The 22961-nt window shown below is 41.7% G+C and overlaps 1 protein-coding gene across 1 annotated transcript in view; it reads right to left on the reverse strand.

The window, feature by feature from the left end:
• ATP8A2 (ATPase phospholipid transporting 8A2) overlaps positions 1 to 22961 on the reverse strand; it is a 361217-nt gene that overhangs the window by 157092 nt on the left and 181164 nt on the right. The window contains exon 26 of the mRNA XM_032219218.1: positions 20342 to 20452. Within this exon, the coding sequence (XP_032075109.1) occupies positions 20342 to 20452 (111 nt within the window). The remainder of the gene's footprint in view (positions 1 to 20341; positions 20453 to 22961) is intronic.

Consider the following 22961-nt stretch of genomic DNA (forward strand, 5'->3'; position numbering starts at 1 on the left):
TTGATGTCCATTCCCAAGGCCTTTAGATCCCTCTTGCAGATGTCCTTAAAATTATAGCTGGTTAAGTTACAGTTGGATATCAACCATTGTATATTCTATCTTCAACACACCAAGCCTAGACCGAATCTTGGGTTTAGCTGAAAACCCCTTAGCAGTTGGAAGTACTAACTGGAATGCTTGTAACCAATTATTGCGTAACTTATTAATTTGAAGATGTTTTGGTTTATTAGAGTTGCAATCTGCAGTTTGTACGTAAACTGCTAAGGGTTTGCTATGAAAACCAAGGAAATAAATTGGGTGCCAAGGCATTTGCATGTCTGGGATCTGTAATTAACAGGATGTTAGAAAAGAAGAAAGAGGATGCAGAAATAAAGGGAGGAAAGAAGGCAATTAGATCACAGGATGAGATAAGGGACTTCTTAGTTAACCAAGGAGCACCAGCACAGAAATTGAAACATGAGAAGAGAGGTTATTCTGAAAAAGTGAGGAGGAGGAGGAAATTAAATTTAGAATGAGAAAAGATGTAGGATTTGTGAGGTTCAAGAATAGACTAAGCTAGGAACAGAACCTGGGATACTGCTTGAAGCAGACCAGTTTGGCCCAGTGAGACCAAGCCTGAAATCAACAATTAGGAAAAAGAGAAAGGAAGAGCTTCACTTAGGAAAACAAGATGGAAATTTAAACTGGGCTAAGGAGAAAGGAGTACAGCTTTAAAGTGTGAAAAAGTCTACTTGTAAATCGAACACAACCTAAGAAGCCAAAGGGAGACAAGAGATAAAGGGGCCCATTTAGGAGAATGAATTACAGAAGTACTCATAAGTGTGGGAAACTGTTGTGGCCCGGCAGGAGCCATTGGAGCTGCTACCAGATTCCGACAGCGAGGGGCCCTATGAGTCGGCCCTGGAGGATGTGGAGGACCCTGGACAGGGTTCAGACTCCGAGCAGGGCGCAGAGACACTGGTTGGCCACCAGGTGGCAACTGAGCCTTGGATCAGTGGGGAGGAGACAAGAGAGAGAGAGGGATCCAGAAACCAACAGTGAGTTGTTCCGGGATGCACAACGTCGAAGGGCTACTCGGCATCAAGAACAACTATGTAATTACAGGAGGTAATTATGCTCAGCTGATGGTCATTAAGCTCCTCTCCAGACTATAAACGAGACTGCTTGTGTCACGCCCTTCTTGCAGAAGTCAACGCTTGGACTAAAGAGAAACGAACTTGGCAGGCTGGATTGCTGCCAGAGTTAGTCTGAATTGCTGCCAAGGTTTGTCAGACTTGCTGCCAAGGTCCTTATGTGTTTGTTTATTTGGCTTTCAGCCACCGAGATTCTGGTCTTGTTATTAAAGGACATTCCATTTTACGCTTGTCTCGGCTTTCGTTACTGGAAGGAGGAGGGGGTCAGAACAGAAACCAATGGGAACATACACCAGGTTTTTCTCTGATTGAGCCCTGGGCTCAAAAAAGGTGAATTGGCCAGTGATGGTGAAAGTAATTGTAGTGTTTCAACTAGAGTCCAGAAGATTAAGATTAAGATTTAGTTTATTTGTATGCCGCCCTTCTCCGGGAGGGACTCAGGGCGGCAAACAACTCAAAGGGGGGAGGGGAAAGGGAACATAAAACACAATACACATGATTAAAATAAGCAAGAATCATACAACCATACACGTCGAGAGGGGAGGGGAACTCATCAACCCCAGGCCTGCCGGCACAGCCAGGTTTTGACGGCTTTCCGGAAGGCCTGGAGAGAGGTGAGGGTCCGAATCTCTGCGGGGAGTTCGTTCCAAAAGGCTGGAGCTGCCACAGAGAAGGCTCTCCCGCGGGTAGTAGCCAGATGGCATTGGCTGGTGGACGGAACCTGGAGGAGGCCGACCCTGTGTGATCTAACGGGTCTTTGGGAGGTAATTGGCAGCAGGCGGTCTCTCAAGAGCGGGGAGCACCCAGTGTGTGATGGTGGGAGAGCAAATCAGGACTAGCAAAGACAAGCAGCTAAGGAGGGGAAGCCAGCAAGGGAAACCAAGAATGCTCCATGCACCAAAAGTGAGACTTGTTTACAAGTAGGCATGGGTGAGCATCTTTGCCAGGTAACTTATTCCACTCTATTGCATAAATAACAAATCTTTCTGTATGTACCCTGTGGTTGAAAATGAATTCCTTAAGGAAACTGTTAAGCTGAATGAAAGATGCATTGAATAAACTTCCTTTGCATACCAAGATTCCAACTGAGTTTAATGGTTATTGTTGCGAAAAATGTAGATCTGGTTATAGATCTCAGGGTTTTATTTCTATTTTTAGAACATGCAAGTAGTAAAATGGAGCTGCTCTCAGGTTTTGCTTCTGAATGCAATCAAGTGCATTGTTTGTTCATACTTATACTACCGTAATCTTAAATCTTATTTGATCTGAGAAAGTAGCCCTTAGAGCTCCCTGCTGGTTGGAGAGTCTTGGTTAGATAGGGATTAAATAAAACATTGGCAGGGACCACATGGCTGAGACTTTTCCGTGGGGAATGATCTTCAAAAATTAGAAGTAGACATTGTGGGAAAATACATTACTAAGGAGAGTTGCATGTAGAAGTCCATCTCTCTCTCTCTCCCTCTCTCCCTCCCTCTCTCTCTCTCTCTCTCTCTCTCACACACACACACACACACACACACACACACATATCCATCCATCCATCCATCCATCCATCCATCCATCCATCCATCCATCTATCTATCTATCTATCTATCTATCTATCTATCTATCATCTAATACCTACCTTTCTCCTCCTATTTCTTCAATGCACTAACAGCTCTGTGAAAGGACTGCATATGCGCAGAAGCAAAAACCAAGATGAGGACCGGTTCAGGGGGCGTGGCAGGCATGGATCGCTGCCAGTTCCAGCAACTCAGGCTGCCAAACCACTACCAGTTCGGCTGAACCTGTCCAAATTGATAGGAACCCATCACTGCTTTAAGCCTCTTCTGTTTTCCTTATGTAATACCTGCATTAGAACTGGATATGCCTCTAGCAGCAGTTATTTAGTAATGATGTCCAAAACACTGTCCAAACTGCAAGTGTATTCAGATCCTTCCAAATATTAGAAGACACACACACACCCATAGACACATACACAACATAAAAGGTAAAGGTTCCCCCTCGTTCCTGACTCTGGGAGACGGTGCTCATCTCCATTTCAAAGCCGAAGAGCACTGTCTGAAGACGTCTCCATAATCATGACTAAATGCTGAAGGCACACGGAACGCTGTTATTTTTCCACCAAAGGTGGTCCCTACTTGCATTTTTTACATGCTTTTGAACTGCTAGGTTGTCAGAAGCTGGGACAAGTAACAGGAGCTCACTCCATTATGCCGTGCTAGGGATTTGAACTGCCAAACTGCCGGACTTTCTGATTGACAAGCTCAGCATCTTAGCCACTGAGCCACCACGTCCCTTGATATACACAACATATCATAATGTTAAAATGACTGAAAAACTTACATATCCAGTGCATGTACTGACTGCATATGAGTCCACTTCTACTTCTAGAAACTGCTATGCTGGATATATTCTATCACAGCTAGAGTTTTATTACAGGCAGAAGCCCTTCTGTATTTACCAAAAGAGCGAGATACATGGGGACAGGAACAGGGGAGAAGAGCCAATTAAAAAACCAGATAGCAACACAGCTACTATAATAAACAGAAATTTCTATAAAAACACAGTCCGTCACAGGAACTGGCTGGAAGCTCAGATCATACATTTTCAATTACTAGATATTATGGAAGAGAAAAGACTTAATGTGAAGCAACCTGCCCCTTGCAGCTTTCCATTCTGAGTACTGAACAAAGGATATTCCTCTGCCACCCGAAGAGAATATATAACCTCCGCATTTTGCTCCAATTTCTAAACTTGCATTCCAAAACTGGGTTAGATATTCCTTTTATAAAATCCCAAAATAAAATAACAACTCTGGTGGTTAATTAGCAAAAGCTGGATCAAGGTGCTTGATTATTAGTCAGCATTTAATTGAATTAGTTTTTCACTGTGGTACAAGGAATAAAAATAATTTTTAAAAGAAATCTAGGCCTGCAATGTTTAGAGAAGAATAATTTGCTGATTTTTATCATGCACGTTTCATTAACTGGTCTTTTTTTTTTACTCTAGTCACAGGTGGGAAACAATTGTAAGATTTATTATGGCTCCAATGCTTACACTGTGAAAACCATGTCCCAATCCCAAAGGATTTTTTAAAAAATGGAAGACATTACACAGCTGTGAATAAGCCATAGGCCGGGAGTAGGCTGTGGGCAACAGGTTGGGGACCCCAGTTATAGACTGCCTATGGATTGGAAGAGGGCACATGGCTTGGCTAGCGTGCCACAAACCTGTTGACTGAAAATACCTTGTTGGGAAGAAAGATCTCAATCCCTTGATGAACCTTGAAGAGCTTCTTTCGTCTCTTTGAAATTTAAGAACTGACTGACCCATTCTTAAAATTAATGGTTAGAAAAAAATAGTAGGTGCTATAGCAACTTGACTTAAATGGAATGCAAAGATGGACTCTGGGGAAGAAGGCAATATCTAAATGAAGGAGAATTTCATCTCTGTGAAGAATAAGGAAACATGGAGATATTAATGGCAAAGATGGATCTTAAAATGCTTAAGGAAAAGGATAACATGGTGAAATGGCTGCCAAAGAGTCCTTTAGGGAACACAAAATCAAGATACCTTGCTTGTGATTTTAGAGAAATATCACAAACACAGTGAACCCATCTAAAGGACTAAAAAAAAATATTTTTATATATTTTGCATTAGATCACTAAGTAGCTCTACGTAGCTGAAACAGAAGCCTGGAAAACCTCATATATTCTAGCCCCAAAAGAGGTCAATGTAGAATCCAATCCTTGACGTGGAAGGAGCTGAAATTTATGGGGTGCATCTGTCTGTGATAGATGAACAACCGTTTTGAGTGCCTCAGAAGTTGAAGATATTCCCAATGAACTAGTTCAGTGGTCGGATTCAAATTTTTTTACTACTGGTTTTGTGGGAATGGATTGGTGGGCATGGCAAGGGAAGGACACAGTGAAATCTCCATTCCCTCCCCACTCCAAGGGAAGGATACTGCAAAATCCCCATTTCCTCAGCTGGGACTTGGAAGGCAGAGAATAGATGGGGGCAGGGCCAGTCAGAGGTGGTATTTACCGGTTCTCCGAATGACTCAAAATTTCCACTAGTGGTTCTCTAGAACTGGTCAGAATCTGCTGAATACCACCTCTGAAGTAGTTGTAAGCATGGCTGTCAAGCCCTCCACGGCAATAAGCCTGGTCAAATGCCTGCGAATCTTTCAAAGACTCTAGTGGGAACAGGTATAGAAAAGCACCTTCCATTGGATCATGAATGCATTGCTTAGGCTTTCCACCATTGCTGCAGAAATGTAGGAAGTAATGATTATCCTGATGAACAATGAGATTAAACTTGTGTTTTCCCTGGTGGAATTTGATGGCAGTCATTGTCATTGCATGAAACTATTTTTGGTGTAAACTGAGACCAGCTGATCTGGGCAGCCAGGATGCTATTATTTCCTAGCATGCGAACAGTTAGAATAAAAATCAAGTAGAAAAATTCCAAATGTGCAATGAAGCAGGGACTTAGTGCTACCTGTTAATGTCACACTGCATCCTGTTTTATAGCCATCAGAGATATAAATCGCTTCAGGAAGGAGTTTTTTTTTAAAGGCAAAGATGACAAATGCTAAGAAAAACAACAAGGAGAGATGGAAGCCAAGCAATTTAATAGCAAGATAGTCAAGATTCCCACGCAGATTATATCAGGATTCTAAGGATAGCAATAAAAGTGAAATAGACGGGTTAAAACAATATCTTCATAGTTCAGATTTCTGGAGTTATGTGTGATGACTCAAAATACATTGGGGAATTTCCAGTTGCACTGAACAATGACAATCACAGTCAGCTTACTTGAAATCTGCCAAGGTAGTCAGACCTAGATACTGAACTCCATCTAGATATCTACCTCTACATGTTATCATATGCTCAATGCTTCTTGCCTCTGCAATGAGAGTTATGTTACCTCTTTAGGAGGAGGAGTTGGGGTAGCTCTTTCCACATTTGGAGAAAAGCTCACTTCCAGCTCTTTCATGAGATATGGCTGATACTCTCCTAAGTCCTGATTTAGAAGAGATACCAACATTTCCTCCGAATCAGAATTTATTTGGAGGCAACATGATTTCTATGGGGATTCTCAGTCATCCAGGTCATGGCCGATTACCTCCCATAGACCGATCAGATCTCACAGGTTAGGTCTCCTCCGGATTCCATCCGCCAGCCAATGTCGGCTGGCGACCCCCCGGGGGAGAGCCTTCTCTGTTGCAGCTCCGGCCCTCTGGAATGATCTCCCTGTCGAGATCCGGACCCTTACGACCCTCCCGGCTTTCTGCAAAGCCACCAAGTCCTGGCTACGCCTGTGGAACATCCAGCCCCGCGGAAATTGTGAATGTTGCGGTTTTGTTTTTAAAGTGTTGTCTTTGTCTAGTCTTCCCCCTTCCCTTGTCTATTGTGAGCTGGAGTCCTTCGGGAGTGGGCGGCATACAAGACAAATAAATACAAATACAAGACAAATAAATACAATTGTCTCAAAGGTGCTTTTTAAAGAACTGAACTTTCTTGTTTTTCTTTGAAGATGTTTCCCTTCTCAACCACCAGAGTTGAAAAAGCTTCTTGGTAAGAAACGAAATGTGTCAGAGTTTGTTGCAGCAATCACATCCAGAAAGCACACACAGGTAACTGATTCAGCATGATTCATTAACTTCTCTTTATATATAATATAACACATGAAGTAAATATATAATATCAAAATCTGGTTCTTCCAATGTGGTAGCAAATACAAGCAACCACGGGCAGGAGAAAACAGTTTCAGTTCAGAGCAGCAGACTAATTTAGAGCTTTTGTACAAAAGTTAACCTAAGCCACGCCCGAGCTCCTGGCTGTCTCCTTGTTGCTCACACAGAAAATACTGTTTCACTTTCCAAACAGCCCTCATTGGCTGACCTGTTACTATGTCTATCAAAATAGTCCCCATTGGCTGAGCTGTTGCCATGTCTATTCCACATTCATGCTCTGACAAAATGTCTTCAAAGAAAAACAAGAAAGTCCAGTTGCCTCTTGAAAAAGTACCTTTGGGAGGCAATGTGTTGTAGAGGGAAATCATATGTATGAATCCAAGAGACCACTATGAGATCATCCACTGAATTGAATATGGGAACACATAGAACTGATTCAAGGAAGTTCATGTATATTTGTATATCTATTAGACTTTTTATGTGGTTGTACAAATTACACTGTGGAGTTCTCTGCTATCACATTGGTGATGGCCACTAATTTATAAACATTTTAAAGGACATTGGAAAAATCATAGCTATGCTATTCTATCAAGGATTGTAGTTTTGATATTGTTTATGCTTTTTAAATTTAAACTTTCCTGTGGCTGGTGATTGGAGTTGCTGGCTGGAAGGTGGAGAAGCAGAGAGAAAAAGAGGAACAGGTAGTGGCCTGCGCGCCTAATGGCGTGCGAATCATATGTCCATAAACCAAAATAGTAATAATACATTCTGGATTAGTGCGCTTGAAATTTTGATTTTATTTATTTCAAAATGACTGGTTTAGTTCAATGTAATAGCTGTCTTGCACCTGTCTTCTGAAGTACTCTTTTCAAATTTGGATACTGTCCCCTTTGTAAACAAATTACTAGTCTACATAGACAGATTACCTATCTAGAATCTCTAATCTGTGCTCTCCAAGCAGAAATTAGGTGTCCAATTTGGCCATTCCACTCTATGGAGATGCCACGCTATCAGCCACCCACAGGAAAAGAGCAGTCTGGACAACTGTGGGATCTGGCAGGGTGAGAGCTGTGAACCATGAACACATAGCTTTTGCTGTGACCCAGCATAACAGATATAGCGCCCTTGCTGACCCTAATGGGGACACTAAAGTTGTGATAATGATGACTCAAATAAGCAGGGGATCGTGGTCCAAAATGAAGAACTTACTTCGGAAAAGCGAAATGGGGAACTAGGTATCACACATCAGTCGCACAAGAAGAGCGAGGTATGCAAAAAGAGAAGTCACCTTCTGGTTGGTGATTCAATTATAAGGGATGTAAATTTAGGAAAGCATATGGAGGTTTTAAAAGAGGTCAGGTGTCTGCCAGGTGCTATTGCCAGCAGAGACAAGAGGCATATTCTTAAGATAGTCAAGAATGCAAGTAAGGACTGTGATGTTGATGCTATACATCTTGGCACAAATGATCTGTCCCAAAAAGATGTACTTTCTGTGAAGAATGATTTCCAGAGCTGGGGGTATGAACTTAGTAGTATAGGTTGTAGGCTTATCTTTTCAGAGGTTTTACCAGTATATAAGGAACAAAAAGGGAAGGCCCAGTGTGTAGCAGAGTTAATGTGTGGCTAAAAGAGTGGTGTAAAAGACCACCAAGGTTCCTTCCAACTCTGCTATTGTATTGTATTGTATAAATCACAGCACACTTAAACACCAATTGTTAGGAACAACAATGGAAAAGGTATACTTGTTTGTGAAAATGCTGATTGCACTCAGATTCCACAGTCCATCATCCACAAAATGCTGGATTAGATGAACCGATGGCTCATTTCCACAGAATCCGCCTTCTGTTTCTATGCTCTTATTGCAGAGAAAAATTAAGCAGGACAAAGGACAATTCCTTTTCATAATACAATGTACTTTTGTGTATTTGGAAGAGCCTTTACCAACCAAATGGCCCCCTGGTGTTTCTGTCTACAAATCTCAACATTCTCAGCCAGAAGGGTAATGAAATTTTTATCAAGAGGTTGCTTTTTCATAATGTTGACATATAATTCTAATTGAAAAACTAAGACAATTATAAATGACAGTAAAATGAGTTCCCAAGGGATAAGACTCACTTCCTCCAGTTGGCTCTGAAATTTCTGAAAATTTTAAATCTCTATATTCATCAGTGCCCTGTAATTTTGCAACTGGACACATTTGATGGTCTCAGCTAGGAAATACTGTTCTTCTCAGAGATCAATACGTCTCTGTTTCACAAGAAGTTTGCGTTTTGAAACTGTTCCATCTGTTTTGGTAGCAGTTCCATTTAATCCATGAAAATAATACTTGGCATGAAACAAATGTTACTCTTTCAGCCTCAATAAAAATTGCCCAATTTAACCAAACTTGTCTAAGCTTTGCTACTGACATGGCACATTTTAAAACCAAATTGCAATGGAGAAAAGCTTGTGAACTTAAATTACAGAATTACAGCCTAATTAGTCCAATATGCCAGAGCGTCTCTTTTGGATGAGTCTGTCACTTAATTCTTTTTGTCAGATTGCAAATTCATGTATACGGTTTATATTTATGTAGTTTACATTCAAGGAGAAGTAAATTATTGTACAAATGTGCTGTTACAAGGGTTATCTTAACTGATATTTAAGAACCCTGAAATCTCTGATATTAGCTTCCTGTCTTTCAAAGAACACTTGATACAATGCCAGATATGTTTTGCTTAGATTAATATTTTTCTGAAGGTACACTTTTATAACTGTTAAAATAAAAATGATCTTAAGCCTGGATTCATACGTTTAAAATCCTTCTGGATGGAATAGTTCACCAACAAATGCACGCTCGACAAAAGCGCGACCGTCAAAACCGTGGCAAGAAAACCGCGAGTTCTAAACAGTGCCGACGAATGAGCGCAGAAGCGCGCCAACAACAGCGCGCCAACAACAGCGCGCCAACAAAAGTGTGCCTTCAACAAACAAGTAATAACCGCGAGTTCTAAACCTAACCCTAAACCTAACCCTAACCCTAACCCTAACCCTAAACCTAACCCTAAACCTAACCCTAAACCTAACCCTAACCCTAACCCTAACCCTTACCTTAACTGAAATCACGCTTTTGTGGGCGCAGTTTTGTCGGCGCATTGTTGTGGGCGCGTTTATGACGTCGTGGCTTTTATCACCGCAGTTTCATCAACGCGCTTTTGTCATGCGTGCATTTGTTGGGTCATGGGATGGAATGACCCTGTTATGGGACAAGGAATGTAATGAACTGGGTAGTAGATGCCAAATACTATCAGGAAATATAAGTATCTAAATTCCCAAACAGGCTCTATTCTTTCTGAGGAAAATAAATAAAAGATGAACTACTCTGATCATTTCTTTTGCCATCATATATGCTGTGAACATGTAGGCTTTAGTGATGTAGCATATTATATTCCTTAAAATTTCCAAATTTCACTATCATACTGTAATTGATTTTTCTCTGAACTGGCACTTCTTGTTTTAATTGGAAGTGAAACTCCCAGAATACCCAGCAGCATGGATCCTGGGGCAGGCTGGGAATTTTGGGAATTGTAGGACCCAGAACATCTGGAGTGTGTCAGATTGTGGAAGGCTGCTATAATCTTTTGCTTTACTGAGATATAGGAGCCATATGTCCAATTTCACAGAAAAGAGCCTTCCAGCTTCACGGCAGCTAAAGAACAATATTCCATTTGAAAATGCTGCATATTTGTATTCAATCTGATTTTAAAATAAATAATCCTGAAAAGGGACAGGAGAAATATTGAAGTTGTCCACCAAGTGACAGATTAAGGGCCAGAATGCAAGCTGTCTGACCAGTTTCTCCAACAATAGTGAGATATTTTTTTTAATTATGCCAAGTTATAAATATCTTTGCTTATATATCAACAGAGATAATTTTATTGCAATTTATGTCGATGATTTTATCCATGCCTCTGTAACCACTCTTTGCTTGAGTTAAGGATGTGACCAGATTTTGCAATCCATAGTATTTATTCATCAACTCCTTAAATATTTCAAATTCTGTCACATGATGTATACTCTACAGAAAACCTAGCCAAGTAAAGCTATTTTTTTTTGCAATTTGCAGTTTAATACACAAAAAGGAAACATTACCTTTAAATACATATAGCCTTGTCTCTAATGATGTAGTAAGGCAGGGGTGTCAAACTCCCGTCCCACCAGCCAGATGCGTCACGCGCTGGCCACGCCCATACCCAGTTTAGCGAAGGGGATACAGTCTTGATATGTCATGTGATGCCACCGTGACGATGTGAGTTTGACACCCCTGCATTAAGGCATCAAGAAACTAACAAAGATTTATCTTTGTGGCCAATTCCTTGGCAACTCTTGGGGCCAACATACTAAATTAGGAATTTAAAAACAAAAAGTCCGTTCGGGACTAAGTTGTAAAAAGAGCAAACACATATGTAATTCAAACTACATATTCTTTTGCAACAAGGGATTGAAAATTGAATTATCTGACACTCATTGGAATAAAAATTAGAAGTTGCAGATCAGCTGAAAATTTAATCAATACATTTTCAAAAATGGAGCAAACGCAAAATGGTCAGAGCTGACTTCTACTTGGCCATTTTTGGATTAGAGTGAAACGTAATTATGTAATTTATACTTCATACAGCAGGATATGTTTCCATCTTAGACATGGGAGATACAATGTGTATAACAAATTCAGATAATATGGAATTCTTTGCATTATCTCCTATTTTGTCAATGATTGTGCAGTAGACTATATACATTATTTGATTTATTTGAGATTGGTTACTATTGTATTTTAAAACTGGCTCCCAACCATATTACTGGGCCTAATTGAAAATGACATCATTTGAGCTTCTACTTTTGGTAATTGTAATGACACATGTTGTGCCTGAAAGTTATCAGCTGACATTACAGTGTGCCATTAATAGCTTTAAGCCTGGCTAGCACAAAACTCAAATCAAGAATCACAGCTCTGAAAAAACCTTGAAGCATGAAGCAACAGAGGACAAAACTATATAGTCTAAGATTCTGATATAGATATCCAGATAGTTGTGACTCATGGCGAGTTGGCAGCAGTGAGTGGCAACGGTAAGTTGGTCTTGGCAAGTTATTCCACTCTTGGAGTAGATTTATGGCATGGCATCATGGTAATAGTCTACCATAGGTTGTATCTAATTGTGCACCTATGCATGTACAGATTTAATCATAGTTTCAACTGAGAAACTGTGAGTATCCTAGCAGAAGTGGGTTGCCAATTTTTTTATTACTGGTTCGAGCATGCGCTTGTGCTCGAGTGCTTCTGTGCCAGGTGGGTGGGCGGAGCCTCCCACCACTGCTACTACCGGTTTGATCGATCCGGGCCAAACTAGCAGCAAGCCACCTCTGTATCCTAGGCCCAAACGTCTAAAAACACTAGAGAATTCCTGGAAGTCTGCCACTCAGACAAACCAACTACCAAGAAGCACAGAGATAAACAATATCTACCTGCCATTCAAAACAATCAAAAGACCAAAAATAAAATAAAAAGATGAAACAGCTAAGCTCAGAGAGCACCAAGGACCCCACAACAGCCTAATCGAGGCATTACCAAGAAGAAACAATTCCCCCACTAACACAGATAGGGCAAGCCACTGATTTTATTTTATTTTATTTTATTTTATTTGTCTTGTATGCCGCCCACTCCCAAAGGACTCCGGGCGGCTCACAATAGACAAGAGAAAGGGGATAAATAGACAAAGACAGCACTTTAAAAAACACAACATTCACAATTTCCGTGGGGCTGGATGTTTCACAAGCCCCCCGGCCTGCTGGAGCAGCCAGGACTTGGTGGCTTTGCGGAAGGCCGGGAGGGTAGTAAGCAGGGGTGGGTTCCTACCGGTTCGCACCGGTTCTTGCGATCCGGTTCGTCAGTGAACCCGGAAGTAATTAACTTCCGGGTTCCTAGCTCCTAGCCCCTGTCGCTGGGTGCCTGCAGGGTTTTTCTTTTTAAAAAACGCCTCTCCGGAGAGGAAGCCCTGTCAAAGCGCACCTTTCCCGCCTCGGCGGCTGCAGGGACCACCCCACCGCTTTACCTTCCTCCTCCTCCTCCTCCCCTTCCGCCCGCAGCAGCAGCAATGGCAGCCGAGCCGGGAAAGGAGCGCTTTGGCAGGGCTGTCAAAGCGCACCTTTCCCGCGTCGGCGGCTGCAGGGACCATCCCGCCGCTTTATTTTCTTCCTCCTCCTCCTCTCCTTCCGCCCGCAGCAGCAGCAATGGTAGCCGAGCCGGGAAAGGAGCACTTTTGCAGGGCTTCCGCCGCGCCCCCAAGGACTGCTGACCTCACGCTGCCGTTTCTTCTTCTTCCCCGGCCTTCCCAGTTAGCTTGCTTGAAGCTCCGAGGAGGCGGGAGGAGGGTCGCAGGAGTGGAAGTGGGGGGAGGTCTCCCCGGCCGGGAAGAGCTGAGAGGCTGCCGGCCCCTTTCGCAGGAAAGTTAACTTTTCTTGGCAAAATCCTGCCCCCCCCCCCGCGTGGGTGAGCTGTCCTCTTCCCGTAAGCCGCCCGGAGTTACCTGTGTGTGAGGTGGGCTGCCCTATGCATTTGCGTGTATGCGCTGGAAAGAGAGTGAAAAAGAGAGGGAGAAATAATTATATTAATTAGATAGATCAGTCTTTCTCCACCTTGGAGACTTGAAAGTGTGTGGACTTCAACTCCCAGAAAGGGAGTTGGGAGAAAGGGAGAAAGGAGGAGAGAATGAAAGGAAGATGGGGGAAAGAAGAAAGAGGTAAGGAGAGGAGGATGGAAAGGAGAGAAAGAGGGGGAGAGAGGGTAGAAAGGGGAAGAGGAAGAGCAGGAGTAGGAGAAAGGTAAGGGAAGAAGGAAGGGGAAGGAGAGGAAGAAGGAGGAAAGTAGAGAAGGGAGGGAGAAAAGAAAGGGAAAATAAGGTGGTGTTATAACAGGAGGAAGGGATGGTAAACAAAGCAACCCAAACTGTATATTATAACCTATTAAATGAAATAATAAATGTATAAGAATGATAAATGTTAAAACACTTGTAACCAAACGACATGCTATATGTGATGATGGGTTTTTTTCTTTTTGTTTTGTTTTGTTTTTATTGTTGTGGGTATGTGTTGTCTATGTAACAAAAAAAATAAAAAAAATATTTTTATAAAAAGGTGGAGAAACACTGAGATAGATGATAATGAGGGAGGGAGAGGGAGAGAGAGAGAGAGACCATAACTAGATAGACAGATAGGCAGGCAGATAGACGGATGGATAGAGAGAAAGAGAGAGAGATAGGTAGGCAAGCAGATAGATGGATGGAGAAAGAGAGGGGGAAAGAGGGAGAGGGATACCATAACTAGATAGGCAGTCAGATAGACAGACGGATGGATGGATGGAGAGAGAGAGGATGTATATAATTAAGGTGACCAGACGTCCCTAGCGAGGTCGCGGGCTGGCAGTAACTGCCGCGGCCTAGCTCCCCCCCCCCTCCGGTCAATGGTGTCCCTCTTTATCAATCTGAAAATCTGGTCACCTTACTTGTTTAGGTAATTCTGAGGTGGTTGATGGTTCTGTGAGTGCCTGTCCTTTATAATTTTCCACATTGCCTTGATGGTTTTTATTCCAGTGACTTTGTCTTTCCTGTTCTTAGGCTTAGGAAAAAAAAAACTGGTTTCATTGGCAGTCTTTTTTTTGGGGGGGGGGGGGAATTTTTATTTTTTTGGTGTTTTCCTAGCACTGTCATAGTTTGTGGGTGTGGGTGGGTGTGTAATGTCCCACAGTTATCTATGCATTAATAATGATCTAGTAATATTAATAATATCTAGTAATTAGTAATATCTAGTAATAACATCGTCTTGGACACTCCCATCCGGTCACATGGGCGGCAAGCCACTCCCATCCGGTCACATGGGCGGCAAGCCACTCCCATCCGGTCACATGGGCGGCAAGCCACTCCCATCCGGTCACATGGGCGGCAAGCCACTCCCATCCGGTCACATGGGCGGCAAGCCACTCCCACAAAGGAGGCCACGCCCACAGAGGTGGTTCGAACAATTTTTGAAACCCACCCCTGGTAGTAAGGGTCCGGATCTCCATGGGGAGATCATTCCAGAGAGCTGGAGCTGCAACTGTATATAACAGAGAACACATCCCACTTCTTTCTAGCACAGAAGATGTTACATTGTTGGGTAATGAAATGTCTGCAAGAAAACAACCAAGCTCAGAGAGCACCAAGGACTCCATAGTACAATAGAACCTCTGGTCACGAACGCTTCTGACCACAATCAAATCAGTTCCGAATTAAAAAAAATTGACAATTTCTTTTCCTGCAGCCAATTTTCCCTTCCACGCCAATTTTTTTGTAAGCGCCAAACTTCCAAAATTAGTTTAGGGTCATGACCAAATTGGTTTGCGACCAAAGTTATGGAACAAATTATGGTTGTGACCAGAGGTTCTACTGTGAGCAGAGGTTCTACAACCACCAATTTGCTATTTTAGGTTTTTAATCTACCATGTTATCAATGTTATAATTTTTTAAAAAAATCCTATCAATGTAAATTAAATAAAGATTAAATTGCACTGGTGAAAACTAAGCAGCAGTTTCCTAAAAACTAGTGATTAGGTGAGTTACTGTGTGGACAATTCTTCTTAACATTTTTTAATTGAAGTAAAGCCTGCATATTCTTAAGCATTTAATAACAGAGTTAAAGTTACTTGCATGTAAATGTTATAAACATTCTTGGTGTACATGCCTTACACTTTTGTATCAGCCATTCCAAGGTACCCTTTCCTGACATAGCATGTGGTGCTATCAGCAATTTCCACTGTGTGTTTGGTAGTGATTAGCTGTCTGAAAGGGAGGAGGGATGGGGAACAATAGCAGGATTCCATGCCATAGGCAATTACAGATACCCATTAAGATTACTGGATATGGTGACAGACTGGGAGGAAGGAAGATCCTACAGAAATCATCGGTTTGGCCATTTGCATGCAACTATTCAGAGATGGACTCAAGAACAAGGATGTGAAGGCAGAAGGAAATCATAAGAGTATTGCTGAAAAAGTATGGTTTCTTCCCCCATTTAAACACATACTGCTAACTCTGTGAATCCTTGGTACTACAGTCCTAGTTATATTAGTTTCATTCATCTAAGTAATGAAAAGTAGAAGTCCAGCGTCTCTAACATTAGAGGATTCCTTTTTATACCCCCGGGACCTCTAATTCTCACTGCTACTTGCAATGTTTCTCCATGGCAGCAGAGTTTGTCTCCAAGGCCTCTGTCCCAGTGATGAGATGGGATGGATCTCTACCTCCTTTTGCTTTTGACAAAAGTATGCTACGCATCCCACTGGTCTTGCCCAGTAACACTGCTGCAGTCACTATCTTGACTTTTATTACCATATTCTGAAGACACCCCTTGCTAGTTGTTATAATGGATTGGTCTGATCTTGGCCCTTACTATTCATCTTGTTTGATTTAGTCTTTGCATCCTGAAACCAAATCAGAATCCAATGCTGGGTAGCAAGTGTTAATATTTATTTCCTAGGGCTTGATCAAATTCTTAAAAGCTTTGATAAGTTTTCCCAAGGCTGCTTGGAACTCTCCTTTAGACTACTTGGAGACAGAAGTGTACAAAGCCAGCTTAATTGGTAAAGCAGGCTACATCCCATCTATCGCAGACTATAGTTGAAGCAAGCATATGTTGAGATAAAAATAAATTGTAACCATATTACAACCAAAGTCCATTTTGATCCTTCGCTTGTTTCCTTTCTGTGTGATCATAATCAAGGAAGAACCCAGAATGTCCCTGATCCTTAATAAAGAACTATAATAAAGTATAAAGGGCATTGAAAAATTCACTACATATTCAAAAAGATGTGCTGATCGGCACAAAAACTCAGTTCTTATAAATGATTTTAGGATTTGCCAATCTTGAGCAAACATTTATACATTTTAATGGCTCAAGAAATAAGTTGAAATACCGTGTATTCCTGAAAATACAACAGGGTCTTATATTTTTTTAACCCACGAAATATGGCCTTGGGCTTACTAGAGTGGGAGGGCTAATTGTTTTGGGGTTGCCAGGCGGCTGATCCCTTGCGAGCGGGCTCCCGAAGAGCCATATTTTCTATGGTTATGGTCAGGCTGCCGGACAAAGTTTTCCGGCAGCCTGCCCATAACCATAGAGCACACTCCTAGAACGGCCACTGCTAGAAGAATCGGAAGCCGAGTTCCGGAGTTTGGAAGCAGGAGAAGAAGTTTTGCTCGGAGCTCGGCGGCGGCTGCAAGGACAGCTGGCCTGGTGGCAGGGAGGCATGCGAGCTGGGGGCAGAGCAGGTGCTCGCACAACCCCTCTCTCCAGCCGGGCAGAGCTCCATGCACTGACCTAGGGGGTATCCCGAATGTGCCAAGCCGCGGGAGCTCGAGGGTGGGCAGAGCACCACATGGCTTGGCGCCTTAGGGATACTCCGTAGGTCTGCCCGGCTGGAGAGGGGGTTTGCTGGGTGGCTGCTCGTAAGCATGGTCACCTCATGGCTGCTTCACCCCTGAGGCTGTGCCTGGCTCTTCGGGAGCCCGCTCGCAAGGGAGCAGCCACCCAGCAACTCCCCCCTCCAGCCAGGCAGAACGCCACTCCCCAACCTAGCAGTATCCCGAAAGTGCCAAGCAACGTGAGTGCCTTTCTTCCGCCCCCCCGGCACCCGCAGCTTGGTGCCTTCGGGATACCGCTAGGTTGGTGAGCGGTGCTCTGCCTGGCCAGGGAGGGGGGTGTTGTTCAGGGGGCTTATTTTCAGGGGACTTATATTTTTGCCCACCTGAAAAATGTGGCAAGGCTTTAGTTTCAGAACATGTTGTATTTTCAGGGAAACACGGTATGACCCCACTGATCTCAGAGGGCGTAGATTTCTCCCCTTTCTCTCAGACATTTCTCATTAGGCCTCCTCCGAGTTCCATCTGCCGGTCAATGCCGACTGGCAACCACGCGGAGGAGAGCCTTCTCGGTGGCAGCTCCGACCCTATGGAACGATCTCCCCATGGAGATTCGTACCCTCACCACCCTCCAGACTTTCCGCACAGCCCTCAAAACCTGGCTATCCCGTCAGGCCTGGGACTAAGATTGTAACCCGCCCGAATGGTATGAATGTTGTGTTTTTTAAATTTGTATTGTTCTATATGTCTAAAGTTTGTTTTTTCCCCCTCCCCTCTTGAGTTGTGAGCCGCCCTGAGTCCCCCCAGGGAAAAGGGTGGCATATAAATTTAATAAAATACAAATACAAATACAAAATTGTTTATTTAACCCTAGTTTATAGTTTTTTTTAAAAAAATAACCTTCTATCATTCCTGGCTATCCTCAAACTTCATCCATTAAAACAATCTCCCCTTTTATAAGAAGAATCAAAGAGAGATGAATCACCTTAAGAATTGTATTCTTTTGTGGTTCAGTTACCCACAGCACTCATTCCAATTGATCTTGGTCAAAAAGAAGCCGTTACAGTTAAGATACAGTTAAGTAGAAAAAAATTGGCCAGCTAAGTTATTTTCATGGTGTTAGTAACCCAAAGCTAAAACTCAGTGGTAGAGCTCACATTTTGCATGCTGAAATCTCCCCATTCAGTCCTCTGCATGTCTAGTCACGAGTGGGACCAGACACCTGCCAAGTCGCTTCACTTTAATGCTATTTTTATGAACTCAATAAAGAACAGCCTTGATAAGACATGGGGGTACCTGCATGGCAATATCCGAACAAGCGCCTATCCTCAGCTTTCAAGTTTCCATTGTAAAGTATAAATGCAGCATGGAAAAAAAAGGTTTTTCTCTATTTTCCAGTTAATTACATGGATTGCATAAACATATTCAGGTATATGCACATGAGTCAGCAGAAATTCTACATCTTTAAACTTCCAGTCTGGTGAATAGCTATTATGCATTTTTAGGTTTTAGTAAATCCCACAGAGGTTTAATGAGGTGGTTTGTGTAGAGAAGACAGCACAGAAAACTACTGCCTATCAATCAGTCTATTTGTTTATCCTATTAAGCTTTTGGTGCTCACTAGATATGTTGACTACAATTCCCATAATTACCACCTAATACAACCAGTAGGGAGAGGCTGACCAAGCTGGATTTCCAAAACCTGATTGAAATTGTGGATAGATTTAGCTGATTTTTTAAAAAAAAAACTTTGATGTAGTAAGAATTAGGAATCTAGGACCACTTGTCATGCAAAGCATATATAGGAATCTGAGAAAAAGCTAAAGGTATGTAAGCTAAAATCATCTGGATAAGAACCATAAACAGACAAAGCCAACAAGCTTCCCTTAACAAGCCTACAAACATAAGAATATTTGGAAATAACATCTTTCATCAATTGGTCATTGTGACTTGGGGACTCCATTTGGAATCACAACATGCAAAAGTATATGCTATGCAAAATTTAGTTGAAAAGAAGCCCAAAGCATACATCTGAAAATCACAGTTATATTCTATATGCATGTAGAAGCTATGATCAGATCATCTCCTGATACCATATCTCAATTCAATGGTACAATAGTATATCCAGCTTTCATATTTTAGAACAGTGGTTCCCAAACTTGGCAACTTTTAGACTTGTGGACCTCAACTCCCAGAATTCTCCAGCCAGCAGAGCCCACAAGTCCACAAGTCTTAAAGTTGCCAAGTTTGGGAACCACTGTTTTAGAAATTTGATTAAACATAAAAGTTTAAAGGCAAACATTACTCCAAAATATTTCTAAACAATAGAGGTAAAGAGGACCAAAATGTACAATCGATGGTGCTGTTAGAAGGCTACTCCCATCATATATTTAAATAGCTTTGGAGTGACTATGATTTAGTTGAAACTGCCTACCACTTTGCTGAGGGGTAAGAGGGGCAAAGGAAGCTGAAGCCTGCAAGGAAAAGTGCACCCCTGCTCCCCATCCCAGCTTGTACCCAAGGGCCTCCGAAGGGTGTCGTGTCAGCTGCTGGCACCTCCTGACCAGCCTATCTCACCAGCAGGCACCCTTGCCCTTTCCTTGCTATCCACTGCTCTCAAGAGATTTCAGTTTTTGGCCTTGGTTCTAAAACAGCCAATCGCTGCTCGCACGTTGAACCTTGTCACCAGCCAATTGGACCAAAGAGAGATAAGAAAGAGGGTGGGATATTCTTCTCCTGTCTTCCCTTGCACAACACAATCTACAGGTTTCTAGGAAGTGTAGTTGGAAATCATGATCACATGACTGTTGCTAACCATTGTAATTTTGCAGCGACCACAACTGCAAATAAACTGATAGAAGATTCCATGGGAATCATAGGTGTGGATTTTGGATGCCTTCTTTAATTTAACCCATTTGAGGTACCTTGCTTCAAAAATTATTGTCCTATGATGCATCATTTTGCCCAAGATTACAAACAGAAAGACAGACAGGAGAGTTTCAATAATATATACATTTCCTGTTGCTATAATCAATGAAGGAAGAGAAACAAACATGGCATATATTGCTAATGTTACCTACCTCAATAATATAAAGAACCACATTCTTATAGAAGCAATACAATATGCATTTTGTCACTCGATTGTAACTCCAGGCTCCATGGACAAGTAACAGCTTCTCCAAGTAGGAAAACTAGGGGAGAAAAAAAGATCAATTATGTGCCATCAAATTACTGTCAACTCTTAAATGCTGGGCCAGTGTGTGGAAGAGTTTAATGTGTGGCTAAAGGAGTGGTGTAAAAGGGAAGGCTTTGGTTTTATTAGTCATGATGTCTGCAGCTGGTCCAATGAAAAACTGTACAAAAGAGATGGTTTGCACCCATCCAAGAAAGGGATTAAATTCACAGATTTTCTGGATAAACATTTAAACTGAACAGCGGAGACAGAGAATTAATTGATACAGAACATTTCTGGATGGACAGATAGTTATGGATGGGTAGATAGATAGCTTGCCTTCAGAAGTTGTGAATGCCCCAACATTGGAAGTCTTTAAGAAGATGTTAGATAGCCATTTGTCTGAAACGGTATAGGGTTTCCTGCCTAGCAGGGGGTTGGACTAGAAGACCTCCAAGGTCCCTTCCAACTCTGCTATTGTATTGTATTGTATTGTATTAAATTGTGTTTAGATTTAAAGTCGACCATTCATTGCTTGGTGAAATACACTTAGGATAAATTATTCTAAAGTTTTATATTTACCACAGTGGGCATGCCTGAAATATTGAACATGGAGCATGTTATTGGTTTTAAGTAATTATCCATTCTGATTGCAGCACATGTCCCAATTTAAGTAGCTACTGTAACATGAGGAGGAGACAGTATTGAATTCCTGCTTGTGGGTTTCCCATAAAGAGATGATTGGCTAATGTGGGATACTAGATTAGATGCATCTTTGTTGTGGTTCAGTGTTGCTTTTCTTAGGCATTTAGATATTCAGAACATTATATCATGATCTTGTGACAAGATTCAATACCATATCATATGTAATCGGGGAAAAATACATTACAGCAAGAGATACGTAATGCAAACCTGTCCTCATAAAAAAAATCATAAAACTACTTTTTAACTTCCTATGTTTTTAGTTCCTCATAATGCCTCTTCTTTGTGCATCAGCTAAAAGCTGTGTTAAATTTATGAGTTTCCTAGGAAGAGTGTCAATCTGGTGTATTGGTGGAGATGGTGAGTTCTAGATCTTTCTTAAGCAGGAAAGCCAGCTTGATGACTTTGGGTCAGTTTCCCTATCTCAGCCACTTCACAGGGTTGATTTTTTTTGGGGGGGGAAATAGGAGGCATTAGAGGTGTATTAGGGGTTCATGCCATTTTTAGATAGATAGATAGATGATAGATAAATAGATAGATATCCTATCTCCCCGAAAATAAGACCTCCCTGGATAATAAGCCCTATCAAGCTTTTGAGTGCATGCGGTTAAATAAGCCCTCTCCTGAAATGGATGGACAGATAGTTATGGATGGGTAGATAGATAGTTATTGAAAAATGATAGTCAGAGCAGCGGCATATGGCAGTGATTAAAGATATTTAAAAGACACAGCACTAGAGGGTTTTATGTGCTGAAATGATTATCCAACAATCTATGTGTAGTGGAAAGGAATTGGATAGCATCCCTTTCAGTTGAAAACAGCAGTCAGATATTAACTGCATATGTGTTATGTGGGACTTATTCCCAAGTAAACATTGACAAAATCACAGGCAAATGTGTAGAATTCTGGATATTGGTTAGACTGCTTTTACAATACATGATAATTTTTAACATTGATGTAGTAAATCACTATATTACTATTCTATATATTTTAATTGGTATTGTATGGTAGCTTCACAAGGTGGCATTTATTCATCAGTCTTACTTATATCTTAGAAGCAAGTTAAAACAGTCTTTTGCTCAGATTGATTGTGGGGCCTATTTAGGCTATCACAGGAAACTGACTGCTTTAGTTTTAATTGCTTATGATGAGCTTATTCTTTTTTTCTGCTATTCACAGCCCAGAGTCTGACAGGACTGGGGCGGGTTACAAATTTGGTTGATTGATAGACATAGACAGATAACCAACCCTACTATGGATGTGTTAATTATTGTCTTGGGACTGTAAACTTCAAGGAATTCCTGGCAGATTCAGCAATAATAAACACACTTACTTAGGTAATAGTAAAATAACAGAATTATCTGGGGCTCTGTATAAATTGAAGAACTACAGCTCCCACCAATTTCAGCTTAAATAGGTGATGATGATTTATGTTCTGAAGCTGCCCAGAGTCACTGGATATGGGTGGCATATAAATTTTAATAAATAAATAAATAAATCATTAGGAATGTTGAGAACTGAATTACAGCAAGCGCAGCAGAATCTGGCCAGACACAAGTTCACAATCATTCTCCTATCCTAGTCATAGCTTCAAGAATGAGAGATAGAGGCAAGGAGCCAAGAGTTAATTTGGCATTGAAACATGTAGGGAACTATTAACGAAATAGTAATGGACTTCTTGAAACAATCTCTAACTACCAGGATGGCCAACTTTCTTTGAGCCAGGAGTAGAAATTTGCTCTCTCAGCCCACTGGTAATATCACTGAAAGAATGATAATGTCTTTGATTATTCAGTCCATTTTTGCTTTGTGTAGAACTTTGTTTA

Source organism: Thamnophis elegans, chromosome 6, assembly GCF_009769535.1.
Source record: "Thamnophis elegans isolate rThaEle1 chromosome 6, rThaEle1.pri, whole genome shotgun sequence".
Taxonomy (NCBI): Eukaryota; Metazoa; Chordata; class Lepidosauria; order Squamata; family Colubridae; genus Thamnophis; species Thamnophis elegans.